The 14,135-nt window shown below is 41.6% G+C and overlaps 1 protein-coding gene across 1 annotated transcript in view; it reads right to left on the bottom strand.

Annotated features, from left to right (window-relative positions):
• LOC122754441 (myomegalin-like) overlaps positions 1 to 11,499 on the bottom strand; it is a 125,193-nt gene extending 113,694 nt beyond the window's left edge. The window contains exons 1-3 of the mRNA XM_044002865.1: positions 11,380 to 11,499; positions 10,401 to 10,576; positions 7,353 to 7,467 (exon numbers count right to left, since the gene is read on the bottom strand). Of these exons, the coding sequence (XP_043858800.1) occupies positions 7,353 to 7,467; positions 10,401 to 10,543 (258 nt within the window). The 5' untranslated portion in view covers positions 10,544 to 10,576; positions 11,380 to 11,499. The remainder of the gene's footprint in view (positions 1 to 7,352; positions 7,468 to 10,400; positions 10,577 to 11,379) is intronic.
• Positions 11,500 to 14,135: the final 2,636 nt, after the last annotated feature.

Raw genomic sequence — 14,135 nt, 5'->3', positions numbered from 1 at the left:
CAGGGTCACACAGCTAGTAATTGTTAAGTGTCTGAAGTCAAATTTGAACTCAGGTCCTCCTGAATCCAGGGCCAGTGCTCTATCCACTGTACCACCTAGCTGCCCCAATATCTTACACTTTTTAACTGGGTGGAAGGGCTGGTTATGAAGTTTCAGCATTCTTCTGCCTTAACTGATAAGGGCTGTCATTGACATGCATCTAATGGGTGTCTAGGACACAAGACTGCTGGATGAAGATCTGTAAGTTGAAACTCTGCCTGCAGATTTAATAGGTGTCCACTCCAGTAGGAGATTGAACAAAGCCGCTCTGAGAAATCTCCTTATGTGTGAGTGTCCTGGCGCTGCCCAGGGTCATTAATTCCTGTGACGCGTTCAGTCTCTGCTTTGAGCATGTGGAATATTTTTGACTCACAGCTCTATGTCAGATCTCTCCATGGCAACTTGGGAATGTGGGCTATTTTGAGAAATAGTATGCTTTGTTGCACAGGCAACACTGTTTATATCTGAGCCCATACCAGGTCTAAACAAAGTGTCAAGAGTGATGACTGCTTTGTAAGACAGGAACGATTCTGCTTGACTAATATCCTGCTTCTTCTGATCTCACTGTGCATTGGAATTCTTTTCATTTCTTCAGTGAACAGCTCTATTAATGCATCTTGGTTTGGGTGCATCTCTTGATATAAAAAAAAATCACAAAACACAGAGACTACAAAGAACAGTGTCTGACTCAACCTCCCTTTCTCCAGTATCACACCTTCTCTGTCTGTCTGGTTTCATGAATAAGCTTCATGGAGATGAGACATTTCACTGCTTTGTAACTTTGGACTATATTTACATTACTTTGGAGAAGCTGTCATATAAACTCCTCTCAAACTGCTTCCAGGTGAAGAGGAAGTCTTCTCCAGCCCCAGAAACAAAAGAGAGAATCAGGGAAGGGGATTGAAGAAGAGCTTTTCATTTTCTATGCTTCAGAAGGGCTCTCTCTCTCTCTCTCTCTCTCTCTCTCTCTCTCTCTGTCTCTCTCTTTCTCTCTCTCTCTCTCTCTCTCTCTCTCTCTCTCTCTCTCTCTCTCTCTCTCTCTCTCTCTCTCTCTCATCTCAGGTTCTTCTAAACATGAAGACAAATGGATGCTGTATCATCAGGTTAGACGGGTACACGGGGTGCTAGCCAGAAGCTCTGTCAAAATGAACTGCAACAGTCTTATGAACTCCTTCCTGGGCCTGGGCATGGGGTGCCAGTCATCAGGGGTTGTCAGGGATTCTTTCAACAAACAGTTATTAAGTGTCTACTATCATATGCCAGGCACTTTGTTGGGTACTGGGGATCCAAAGATAAAAACAAAACAAAAACAAACTCAAAGAAGTACTCAAAGAGTTTAGATTCGATTGTACCCCCCCTCCTATCCCTCTAATTTTTCAGTCTCTTCTTATCTACTGGCTCCTTTCCTGCTACTTTACAAATATTCCCAGATCTACCCCAGCCTATAAACGAAACAAAACAAAACAACCCTTCAGTTGACCCCGCCATCCCCTCAAGTTACTACTCTTTTTATGGCCAAAGTCCTAGGAAAAACTATCCACACAAATCACCTCCTCTTCGCTTCCTTTCACTTCTCAACCTCCTAACAATGTGGTTTTGTACTTCATTATTTTTTTTACTGACATTGTTCTTTCCAAAGTTACTCAGGATCTCTCTTTTTTTGTTTTGTTTTTTGTGGGGTAATGGGGTTAAGTGACTTGCCCAGGGTCACACAGCTAGTAAATGTCAAGTATCTGAGGCTGGATTTGAACTCAGGTACTCCTGAATCCAGGGCCAGCGCTTTAACCACTGCGCCACCTAGCTGCCCCCACTCATGATCTCTTAATTGTCAAACTGGTGGCCTTTTCTCATTTCTCTTCCTTCTTGAATTCTCTCTGCAGCATTTCCTTCTTTCTTCTCCTGGTTTTTCTGACACAGCTCAGTGGTGGTTCCCTTGCTATGTTTCAGAGCAATCCTGCTCAGTCTCTTTTGCAGGATCATCGCTCACATCCTGGCACTTATGTGTGGGTGTATCCCAGGGGTCTAGTCTGGATCCTCTTCTCTTCTTTCCTCATACCCTCCTGTACTGATCTCATCCTTCCACTGGGCTCGGTTCCTCTCTCTGAAGACAACTCCCATGGCAACGCATTCAGCCTTAGTCTCTCTCTGGAGTTTCAATCTGAATTGGCAATTACCTACTAGACTAGCTATCCCAAAGGTCTCTCTCTCTTTTTTTTTTTTTAGCGAGGCAATTGGGATTAAGTGACTTGCCCAGGGTCACACAGTTAGTGTTAAGTGTCTGAGGCTGGATTTGAACTCAGGTCCTCCTGACTCCACTGCGCCACCTAGCTGCCCCCAAAGGTACCTTAAACTCCACATGTGCAAAACAGAACTCATTCTCTCTTTCCTCCAAATCCTACCCTCTTCCTAACTTTCCTATTGCTGTGGATCGGCACCACCATCCTTCTATTCAATCAGGTTTTCAACCTCGGAATCATTACACAGATCCAAACTGTAGCCAAGTTCTGTTCATTCCACTTCCACAAAGCCACAGAATCTGAGCGTTGGAAGAGATCTCAGAAAACTTCAGTCCAACTCAGACCTAAACAACAATCTTTTCTAAAACTCAGCCAACAAATGATCATTCTAGTCTTGCTTGAAGACCTGCAGTAAGAGGAAACCCACTGCGCTTGAACGTAGGCTTTCCATTTGGACAACTGTGATGACTATGGGAAGGGAAGAGAATAAGCATTTATTAAGTACCTGCTATGTGCCAGGCACTCAGCTAAGCACTTTATAAATATTATCTCATTGGATGCTCGCTGGCAACAATTCTATGAGGGTGGAGTGTTTTCTTTTTATATCTCAGTGCCTAAAACACTGGGATATTAAAAGATATCCTTTAATATAACACTGGGGTATTCATATAAATAATTGATGAAAAGAGCTCTTTTAATATAACACTGGAATATTAATATATGTATATAAGCATATTGCTGGTATATTTATATAAAATACTAAGAATATTAAGCACATAGTAGGTGCTTAATAAAAGTTTGCTGAATGAATGAGTTCTCAACATACAATTATCATTGTGAACTCCCATTTTTTTCTGTTAATCTATTTACCTAACTCAACTTCCCAGTGAACTGACCCACTGATCCTCCCAATGATGACAGATAAACAGAACTCCCTCCACAAGGGGTCCCCACTCTATCAAGTAAGATGGATATAAGAGCCAATGCCAATACCCACACCCATAATTCTAGTCAGGGCACAGGGACTTGGATACTGCTGTGTTGTGGTTACTGCTGATGCCACCCATATTCTTTGCAGCTGACCTGCAGCTAGAGTAGGTTGGATCAGGGAATGATAACTCAGAGATAAGAATCAGCAGGAAGAGAATTCTTGATGGAAATTTATAGCAATGCCACGGGGTCATTCAGGTGTTTTCAGAATGGTGCTCTTTGATATGCCCCACCCTTCCTGCCATCTATCTCCCAGGTCACAATCCCAACCATCAGCCACTTATGCCCACCAGGTGATGTCCTTGAAGGCTCAGCCCCTGAGTTCTGACAAGGGAGATTAGAAGAACCTCTCAAATGTGGCATGATCCGTGCAGGGCAATGTATTCATTCATGTCCAGTGCTCAGTTTGCTATATTCCATGTATTCATTAATTACCGAATCCAGACAAAGAATCTTACTGGCTAGTAAATGTCACTCTGGGCAAGTCATGAGGATCAAATGAGATACTATAAAGAGCTTAGCACAGTGCCGACACTATAAGCTCTATACAAATGATGTTGTTGTTATCACTACTATTCTGTCCAGGCATCTAGGTAGAGACAATGCTGGTCCTGGAATCAGGAAGGCCCAAATTCAACTCCAGCCTGTGGTAAAAAAAATTAGACTCTCCATAGGCAGCTTTTGAAGGACCTCCCCTTTGGGGGAAGGAAAGATTGAACGCTCCCTGAAGGGAGGCAGAACACTAGGCTGCTTCCGGAACGCTAGGTGTCTTCTGGAAGGCTAGGTGTCTTCTGGGACTAGGTCTTTTTCAGAATTTGGCCCTTGTGGTGGTGGGGAGTGTTAGCTGTTCTGGCAGCATGAGCAACTGTAGACTTTCAGGTTCAGTGAGTTAATTATCGAAAACCCAAACTCCTTTAACTAGCTTAATTGGAAACAGTCTGAGGATTAAATAGGTTAAGCTTAGAATTACGAATATTTATCTGTATTTCTATTTTCCTATTTCTTATCTTTGATTTTTATTAGTTTCACCTTTGTTGTCTAATTAATTCCCAAGTAATAAAATCTGATCCTTTTGTGAACTAAAGCTTAGAAGTTCCTTTCTTATTGGCCTGGGAGAAATATCTAAAAAGGGCAGTTCAGAGGGGAGAGAGAACCTAAAAGGTCCCTCATATTTCTGGGACCTCAATATTAAGGCAAGTCACCCAAATAATGCTCCGTATATCAAATTTTGGCCCTCACAAGCCTAAGAAGCTTTGTGACCCTGGACAAGACTTCTACCTGCCTGTTTTCTCCTCTGTGAAATGAGAATAATAAAAGCACCTACCTCCCAGGATTGTTGTGAAAGCAAAAGATAATAGTTTCAAAGTGCTTTGCAAATCTTAAAGCTTGTTAATATTATTAAGTGCTAGCTATAAATGGCAGAGAAGATACTGATCTGCCCTGGCAGAGGGAGCTCATTAAACCAATTAAATCAAAAGTTCAAAGAAAAAAAATGAGATTATAAAAGAGAATCGTTTTTTAAATCTGTCTCCTTTTTCCATCTGAAAGACTGATTTTGAAAGACCCTGTTTTTCTCACTTATGTTGGAAATATTACAGCTAAGTCCTAATTAGTACAAATAATGAATCTCCCTGAAGTAGCCACTCTATTCAAATTCACCCTGAACATTTCCACCACACCGAAACCAATTTCCATTTAAAAAATATTTTTGGAGGCAATGGGGGTTAAGTGACTCACCCAAGGTCACACAGTTAGTAAGTGTCTATGGTTGGATTTGAACTCAGGTCCTGACTCCAGGCCCCATGCTCTATTCACTGCACCACCTAGCTGCCCCCCAATTTCCATATTTTATACAATTATATCTTCGAATAGTACAAATTCTGGTCTGATTCAGTCAATTCATTATTTGCACCCTTCAGGACAGAGTTATACTTCATTTAAATCCTCTTCCAATGCATTGGTTGGAGTGGGCCCCAAGTTCCTGAAGGGTAGGCCTTCAGAAGGAAACCTCCACTAGGACCTAAGAAGGTTTTGAGTATGGGTCCTGGAAACAAACCATTTGTTGTCTGAGATCAATTTAGTTAACTCCGGCGGGACTCATCCTTACAAGGTTGGCTGCCAGGTTATGGATGTGGGTGCCCCAACAACTCATGAAGACCGCATATGAAGGAGAGGAGTGGTTGAAATATATTTTGTGTATATATTTATTGTTGGTGTGTTTTAAAAATACATACATACACACACTATCTCCCGTGCCTGGAATACTCTCAATCATTCCCACCTCTTGTCTTCCCTGACTTCCTTCAAGTCCCATTTAAAATCCCCCTTTCTATATCCCAGTCCCTCTTCTTTTTTTTTTTTTTTTTGCAGGGCCATGAGGGTTAAGTGACTTTCCCAGGGTCACACAGCTAGTAAGTGTCATGTGTGTGAGGCTGGTTTTGAACTCAGGTCCTCCTGAATCTAGGGTCGGTGCTTTTCCCATTGCCCCCCCCCTTTTTTTTCCCAGTCCCTCTTAACTCTAGTGCCTTCCCTATGTCGATTATTTCCCAGTTATCCTGTGCATGTCTTTTTTATACAGTCATTTTCATGCTGTCTCCCCCGTTAGACTGTGATCTTTCTTTGTATCCCCAGTGCTTAGCACAGAACAGATGCTAAATGAGTGCTTATTGACTGACCACCGCACCTACTTGTGTAGATCCAATTTTGTATATTCTCACACTTAGTTACTCATGATAGAATGTGAGCTCCTAGTTCATTTTTGTGTTTGTCTCTTTGCTGCCTAACACAGTACCTGGCACAAAGTAGGTATGTTTGCTGGTCCATTGGTTGTGATTTGCATTGGTGGAGGAAATACCAAACTATTGAAATAATGGATCTTTCAAAGGACTGATGTTTGAAGAAACTTTAAATACTAGAACATGCATTTTAGTATTTACCAAAACCAAGAGATAAATCTGTACATATATGGTCTAGACTAATTGTTATTTTATTTTTATTTGTGTGTGTGTGTGTGGCAATTGAGGTTAAGGGGTTAAGTGACGTGCCCAGGGTCACACAGCTAGTAAGTGTTAAGTGTCTGAGTCCAGATTTGAACTCAGGTCCTCCTGACTCCAGGGCCGGTGCTTTATCCACTGTGCCACCTAGCTGCCCCTAACTAATTTTTAAACCACATGCCATAATTTATCATTCTAAATGAGTGTTCCCTTCAAAGCAGTCCCTCTGGGAAGCGATATACTTATTGCAGTGAGGCTACCATTGCTCAGAAAAATGTAGTGACTCCCCTTTAAGAACATCCTTCATGGCCAGCAAAAACATTTCATTTGATGCTATTAGCTCTTCAAGGGTATATTCATACATATAATAATTTGAGGTCACTAAAGCTGTCATTCTTTTCTTTCCTGATCTGTCTTGACACCTACTTGCCTACAAGTCTTGAATATATTTAGGTTCATATCTATTTCCTATTTGTGTGACAACAGGTAAATCATATTTGACCTCCCTGGGTCATCACATAAAATGAGGGGTTTGTACTATATGGTTTCACAGTTCCCTCCTAGTGCTAAATTTGTGGTCCTACATTATTAGCCACAAAAGTTCTCCATCAGAGCATCTCAGGATTGTCAATGGTATTTGAGCAGAGACATGTTCTGGAATTCAGTGAAAAAAATGATTTCTCAGGAAATTGAAATTAGGCATCTCATTTGTGGGCATGCAAATCTTTCTCCAATACTTTTTCTCTATGCCACTATATGAATAAGAATTAATTCAATTAAACTTTTTTTTTTTTTGGTGAGGCAACCCGGATTAAAGTGACTTGCCCAGGGTCACACAGCTAGTAAGTGTCAAGTGTCTGAGGCCGGATTTGAACTCAGGTCCTCCCGAATTCAGGGCCAGTGCTCTATCCATTGAGCCACCTAGCTGCCCCAATCCAATTAAACTTTAACAAGATACTAGATGAAGTATGAAATCTCAGAGAGTAGAACAAGACTGTTGACTGCATTCAGACAACAAATGGCTTTATTGACCAGGAATTGGGGGTGAGGAAAAGATGAAGATGATCTCCCAGGCAGGCAGCCTGAGCCTTACCTGTATGTCCATGCCCTTGTGTTCTTCCAAGTGCTGCAAAAGTTCTTGCTTCTCTCTGGACAGCTGTTCCACAAGCTTCTCCTGGGCAGCCAGGCGTTGGCTCAGCTCATCGATCCTTCTGGAACAATGAAAGAATGTCAATAATGATGGGGGTGATGAAGAAAATATTATCACCTTTGGCTTAAGGCAACCCAAAAGAAAGAATAAAGAGGCTAGTAAAAAGAGCCCTGGGCTGGGAAGGGCACCAGGAAAGTTTAGTTTCATCCTGCTTCTGCTGCTAACTAGCTCTGTGGCTTGAGGCAAGTCATCTAACTTACTTTTAGATGATTTTCCTCAGCTGGAATCATAAGCTGTTAGAACTGGAAAGAACCTGATTAATTAGTCAATAAATAAAAATTTATTATTTTATTGTTTGATGTAAAGCACCTCCAATGTGCCAGGCACTGTGCTGATTAATCAGTCAATAAATTAAAATTTATTAATTATTTTATTAATTGACTGATTGATTGATTTTAAGCATTGACCATATGCAAGGCACTGTGCAAAGCTCTGGGGATACAAAAAAACCCCAAAAGACAGTACCTGCCCTCAAAGAGCTTACAATCAAATGGGGAGACAACAAGCAACCAAAAACATACAAATAAGCTATAGAACAGGATAAATAGGAAGTAAATGAGAGATCATCTGGTCCTAATAATAATAACAACTAACTTTGCTACTGAGTATATGCTTAATAAATGCTACTTGACTTAATGGTTTGCAAAGTGCTTTACATAATGTTATATCTTTTGGTTCCTCATTCAAATATGAATTCCTTGAGGGCAGGAGCTGTCTCTGTATCTCCAGTTCTATATACATCCAGTTCTTTGTACATAGTAAGTCCTCAATAAACACTTATTCATTCATTCATCCATTTGTAAGGGTAAAGTTGAAACCACTTCTATTTTAGCTTTGTTGCCTTTATCAGTGTTGGTAGCATTGATTGAAACAACCTGAAGGAGGCCCATGAAACATCTTTGAATCAATCAAAACTGTTGTGTGAGACTGGATGTGTTTCTCTCTCCCTCTTCTCTCCTCCTCCTCAATCAACTTGTATAAAAGAAAGAAGCGATCTCAGAGCCAAAATATTGAAGCAATTGTGGCATTTCCAGTGCTCTTTTGAAGAGAAAATGGCAGACCAAACTGTGGAAGAGAAGGAAGCTATGGAGGAAAGCCATTGTCTCAACAGGCATCTCAGATTTATAGGACCTAGGCTGAGAGAAGTTCTAAGAAAATGTCAGCTCTTAGGACCAGGAGAACATTGTACACAGTAACAACAACATTGTGTGTTGCTCAACTGTGATAGACTTGACTCCTCTCAGCAATACAATGGTACAAGATAGTTCAAAGGACTCATGATAGAAAATGCTCTCTAAATCCAGAAAAAAAGAACTGTGGAATCTAGATGTAGATTGAACCATACTATTTCTATTTTTTTTCTTTTTTGAGGTTTTTCCTTTTTGCTCTGATTCTTCTTTCACAGCATGACTAGTGCAGAAGTACATTTAATGTGATTGTACATATATAACCTTTATCAGATTGCTTGCTGTCTTGGGGAGGGGGGAGGGAGGGGAGGAAGGGAGAAAATTTTGAAACTAGAAATCTTATAAAAACAGATGTTGAAAACTATCTCTATATGTAACTGGAAAATAATAAAATACTTTTATAGGAAAAAAAATGAAAAAGAAAATGTCAGCTCTTTTTCCAACTTCACCCACAGGATGGATGCCTGTCTATCCACATCCATATATATATATATACATACATACATATATATATATATACATACATACATACACACACACACACATATATATATGTAGATAGATAGACATAGGTAGATATAGACATAGATATTTTTTATTTAATTAATAATCTGTTGTTTCATTACCCAAACATTCAGTAAGCTGAACCATAGAAGACAGAGGTTAAGTACAGCTAAACATAAACATAAGGGAACCTCTGCTTAATTGTCAGAAAATTTCCTACATGGAAGCTCTGAGTTGTTATGACTGAACTCAGAACTTTTCATCTAAAATGATCTCCCTAAAACTGAAGAAGAAAGAACTAAGTGGACCTAAAGAGCTATTATGTTGCCTCCTAAGCTTAAACCAAGATAATCGTTTTAACGGAATGTTAGATATTAATTATTCCTCACAACAACACTGTTATCCCCATTCTACAGATAAGGAAACCAAGGCTGACCAATCTGAGGTGACTTGTCCAGGGTCAAACAGCTAGTAATCCCCTGCGGCAGTATTTGGGCTCAGGTCTTTCTGACTCCAAGTTCAGCGCTACAACTAATATACCACCTTACTTCCACCCACACCCTGCATTTTATAGATGATGGCTGCTGAGGGGCAGAGAGGAAATGACTTGCCCAGAGTAGTAAGTAACAAGATTTGGGATCAAAATTCAGATTTCCTGGCATCAAGAATGGTCCCCTCTTTTCACTCTACTCTGTGGACTCTTATAAAGTAGGGGTAGAAGTACTTTCCTTACTTATTTCACAAGTTTGTTTTATGATGAACTAAGATCATGAAAATAAAATATATATATTTTTAAACTGAAAAGTGAGATTCAGATGTAAAAGATAATGCATGTGGTCATGTATTGTTATCACTGGTATAGATAAGCTAGTTTTTAGACTTTCCACTCCTCTGGTCATGCCTATGCCAGCCACTGGGAATGATCAAGGCTCTAACCCTAGGATTTTCCAACCTTTTAAAAATCTTCCAACCCAGTCCTATGCTTTGCCATGAAGAATGGCAACCCAGAGAATATTTAAGTTGGTGATGCTATGAGAGAGTTGGGAGATTAGAACATTCCCATCACTGCAAATACCAGTTCCAGATTCCTTGTACAACTACCAAAGCTCGTCACGCACTGTTTGAGAACCACTATGACCTCCTCCACCCTCCTTTGGATCAGAGATAGTGGAATGGGTTCTGTCATCAACAAGACAAGAGGGAAGGCTAAATTGAAGGATGGCTGGCCCAAGTCACCTACTTGTCTCTCTGGGCCAGGGCGGTGCAGTGGTTATTATCCTGACACTTAATTCCTGGTACGTCTTCGCCATCCTTGGTGACCTTCTTCAGTTTCTCAGTTAATTCCAGGTTGCATTCTTTCTCCGCCTCCACCAGTGCTGCCATTCGCTCAGCCTCATTCTTTGCAAGCTTGGTTTCCTGGACAGAGAATAGAAATGGAGATCTCAAGGAAGCCCATAGAAGGCAGGAGCCTTCAAATGACAACAGCTCCGAGTATTCAAGTATTCAAGAATGATAGGTCACATGTAATAACAACGATGAGGATGGTGATAATAGTTCAATTTAATAATAACAATAATTAATAATAGTAATACTCATATTTATAGAGTACTTTACTACTATTATCTCACTTGATCCCCATAACAACCCTGGGATGTAGGTGCTATTATCACCCCCATTTTACAGATGAGGAAACTGAGACAAACAGGTTAACTGACTTGCTCACACAGCTAATAAGTGTCTAAATCTGGATTTGAACTCAGGTCTTCCTGACTTCAGGCCCCATACTCTATCCACCGCAGCAATTAGCTGCCTCATTGTATGCAGAACTATATGCCCACTTCCATGTATATTGAACCATGCAGTTTAGAAATTACTTTCCTCACAACAACCCTGAGGGGAGTGGATATGCAAAGCATGATCATTCCCATTCTACAGATGAGAATTAGAAAGATTAAGCAAGCAACCTGCCCATAGTAACCAAGGACTAGTGACAGAGACTCAAGTCGAGGCCTTGGACTCTAAGAGGCATGTCTGAAAACCATGACCCTGGGATGGGGGCAGGAAGACAGGTCGGGGTTTTAGAGGGAGGTGACACATACATATAGACATGTGTGTGTAAATATACACACATATGAGGGCTACTAGTCCTGTTCCCAGGCAGAGGATGTGAGTGAGTGGGTCAGAGGTGTCCTTGTCTGGGCTCCAGAGCTCACACTTACCTCCTGCAGAAGCTGTATCTTGTTCTCCAGCAGCTCATACGTGTGCTCGGTCTCTTGCTGCCTCTCTTCATAATGGCTCTGAAGCTCAGTTTCATGATGGCTGTCCAGACTCTCTGCTGCTACCCTGCAATGACATGACATCAGCTAATCTGAAGCTCTCCTCACCTCTCACCTGGCTGAACTTTTCTGGCATTGGTCTGACCTATTGACCACACCCCCCATGTCAAGTACTTTCCCAGTCCTTCCTCTCCCCTCTCTCCCCTTGTGTGTTGTCTCTCCTTCTCTTCATGCCTCCCCATTAGATTGAGGGCAGAGACTGTGGTTGGTTGTTGGGCGAGGGGGGGGGGGTTGGCGGGGATAGGCGAGGGGCAGTTTTTTGCTTTTGTATCCCTAGTGCTTAGAACAGTGCCGGGCATATAGTAGGTGCCAAATATATGTTGGTTTGACTGACTGACAGGCTTCGTGTCCCGTGGGGACAATAGGTGAAGCCATCAAGTTTGCTCTTGTAGCTTTCAAGTCATTTTGTTGGGGTTTTGTTGTTGTTGTTGTTTTTGTTTTTTTGGTAGGGCAATGAGGGTTAAGTGATTTGCCCACGGTCACACAGGTAGTAAGTGTCAAGCGTCTGAGGTCAGATTTGAACTCAGGTCCTCCTGAATCCAGGGTGGGTACTTTATCCACTGCGCTATCTAGCTGCCCCCTAGCTTCAAGTCCTTTTGGACCAGGAAGAAAGAGATGAATTGTCTCATGGACCTCAGATAGGAAAAGGGTTTCAAAGGGTGAAGTTTCCAACCCCTTCTCTGATATGATCTTTAAGAAACTCAGCACAGTTGTTCATTGAATCATGTAGATTTTATCCATCTCCCCCAAATCTCACTGTTACCTATTTGACACTTACTAGCTGTGTGACTTTGGGCAAGTCACTTAACCCTCATATGCCCCAGGCCCCCACAAAAAATCTCACTGTTACCACAGGTTCAAAATAAGAATTGGAAAAGGGGCCTTTCAGAAAAACATCTGAAAGATGGAAGGGAAGCCTGGCCAATTCATAACTTTCTCTGTCCCTGGAATCTTCCTTCTTAGCCCCCAACCTCACTTGTTGCTTGAATTCTCATTGCTTCTGACACCAGACAGTCAAGAGTAGACTGACCATCAAAATCTGTGCAGCCCCAACCAGAGCTTTGTAAAGTTTTCTTTTGGTGGAGTGCTAACCATTGTATCCAGGAGAGCCCAGAACTCTGGCACAGCTACGCTTCTCTGCTATCCACAGGAATGCCTAGATAGGCCCAGAGCAAGTGAACCAGGTGCCACTGGCTTATTTATTTATTTAGTTGTTTTTTTTTTTTTTTTGCAGGGCTATGGGGGTTAAGTGACTTGCCCAGGGTCACACAGCTAGTAAGTGTCAAGTATCTGAGGCCAGATTTTGAACTCAGTTCCTCCTGAATCCAGGGCCGGTGCTTTATCCACTGCACCACCTAGCAGCCCCTCACATGGCTTATTTATAGATGGCAGGCAGCTGCCCTTTAACTTACGAGGAATGGGGAAAGAGAGAAGGACAGGAAGGATGATGGCATTTTCAGAGCCAAGTGCTGAGGGTCCTTAATGCGGTTTGGATTTTTTATTCCAAGTTTTTAATCATTATCTTGACTATAGTCCACTTCCACCAGGTTCTTTTACTTCCAAGGCCATGGGATATTGGCTAGAGATGCTGACTCCATGGAAACTCTGTTTCATGCTGGGGGCTGTATCCAAGGTGACCAGAGGAGACTCCCTACTGAGAGCTGACCCTGCTCAATGCTACTCAGCTTTGCTAAGAAGCTCATTAGGAACCTGATGCCTTCCATTCCCCAGCAACTACCGTCTACTGTTAGAGCAGCAGAGATTCATCCTCCTCTCAGGGAGCTACTTAACAGTCCCTTGGAATGGAGGACCTATTGGGGAGGGAAAGGAAGGAACAAGCATTTATTAATTACCTACTATGTTCCAGGCATTGTGTTAAGTGCTTTACAGATACCGTCCTCCTTCGATCCTTACAAAACCCTTGGGAGAGAGGTGCTATTGTGATGGTGATGCTGATTGGTGCCATTGTGATATTATTTTACAGATAATAATAACAACAGTAATAATAATCACTGACATTTATATAGTATTTACTGTGTCAAGCACTATGATGAGAGCTTTACACTCATCTTATTTAATTCTTACTTTTATTTATTTTTATTTTTAATTTTGGGAGGGTGGCAATGAGGGTTAAGTGACTTGCCCAAGGTCACACAGCTAGTAAGTGGCAAGTGTCTGAGGTTGGATTTGAACTCAGGTCCTCTTGACTCCAGGGCCAGTGCGCTATCCACTGCGCCACCTAGCTGCCCCTTTATTTAATTCTTACAACAAGCCTGCAGGTAGGTGCTGTTATTAAATCCATTTTACAAAACAGGGAAGCTGGGTGATGCAGTGGATAGAGTGCCAGGCCCACTTTTAAGAGTCATCCTCCCTAGTTCAAATCAGGCCTCAGACTAGCTGTGCGATGCTGGGCAAGTCACTTAACCCTGTTTGCCTCAGTTTCCTCATCTGTCAAATGAACTGGAGAAGGAAATGGCAAGCCACTCCAGTATCTCTACAAAAAAAAAGCTTGAAATGGTTCAGGAAGAGTTGGACACAAATGAAAAACAAATAAGAAACTTTTACAAATAAGGAAGCCAAAGCAGAGTGTACATGACTTACCCACAATCATGTTTGAGGCTGGATTTGAATATAGGTCT

This window comes from Dromiciops gliroides, chromosome 4 (genome assembly GCF_019393635.1).
Source record: "Dromiciops gliroides isolate mDroGli1 chromosome 4, mDroGli1.pri, whole genome shotgun sequence".
In the NCBI taxonomy this organism is placed as follows: Eukaryota; Metazoa; Chordata; class Mammalia; order Microbiotheria; family Microbiotheriidae; genus Dromiciops; species Dromiciops gliroides.
The sequence above is the reverse complement of the archived record's forward strand: the minus strand, read 5'-3'. Positions and strand labels throughout refer to the sequence as shown.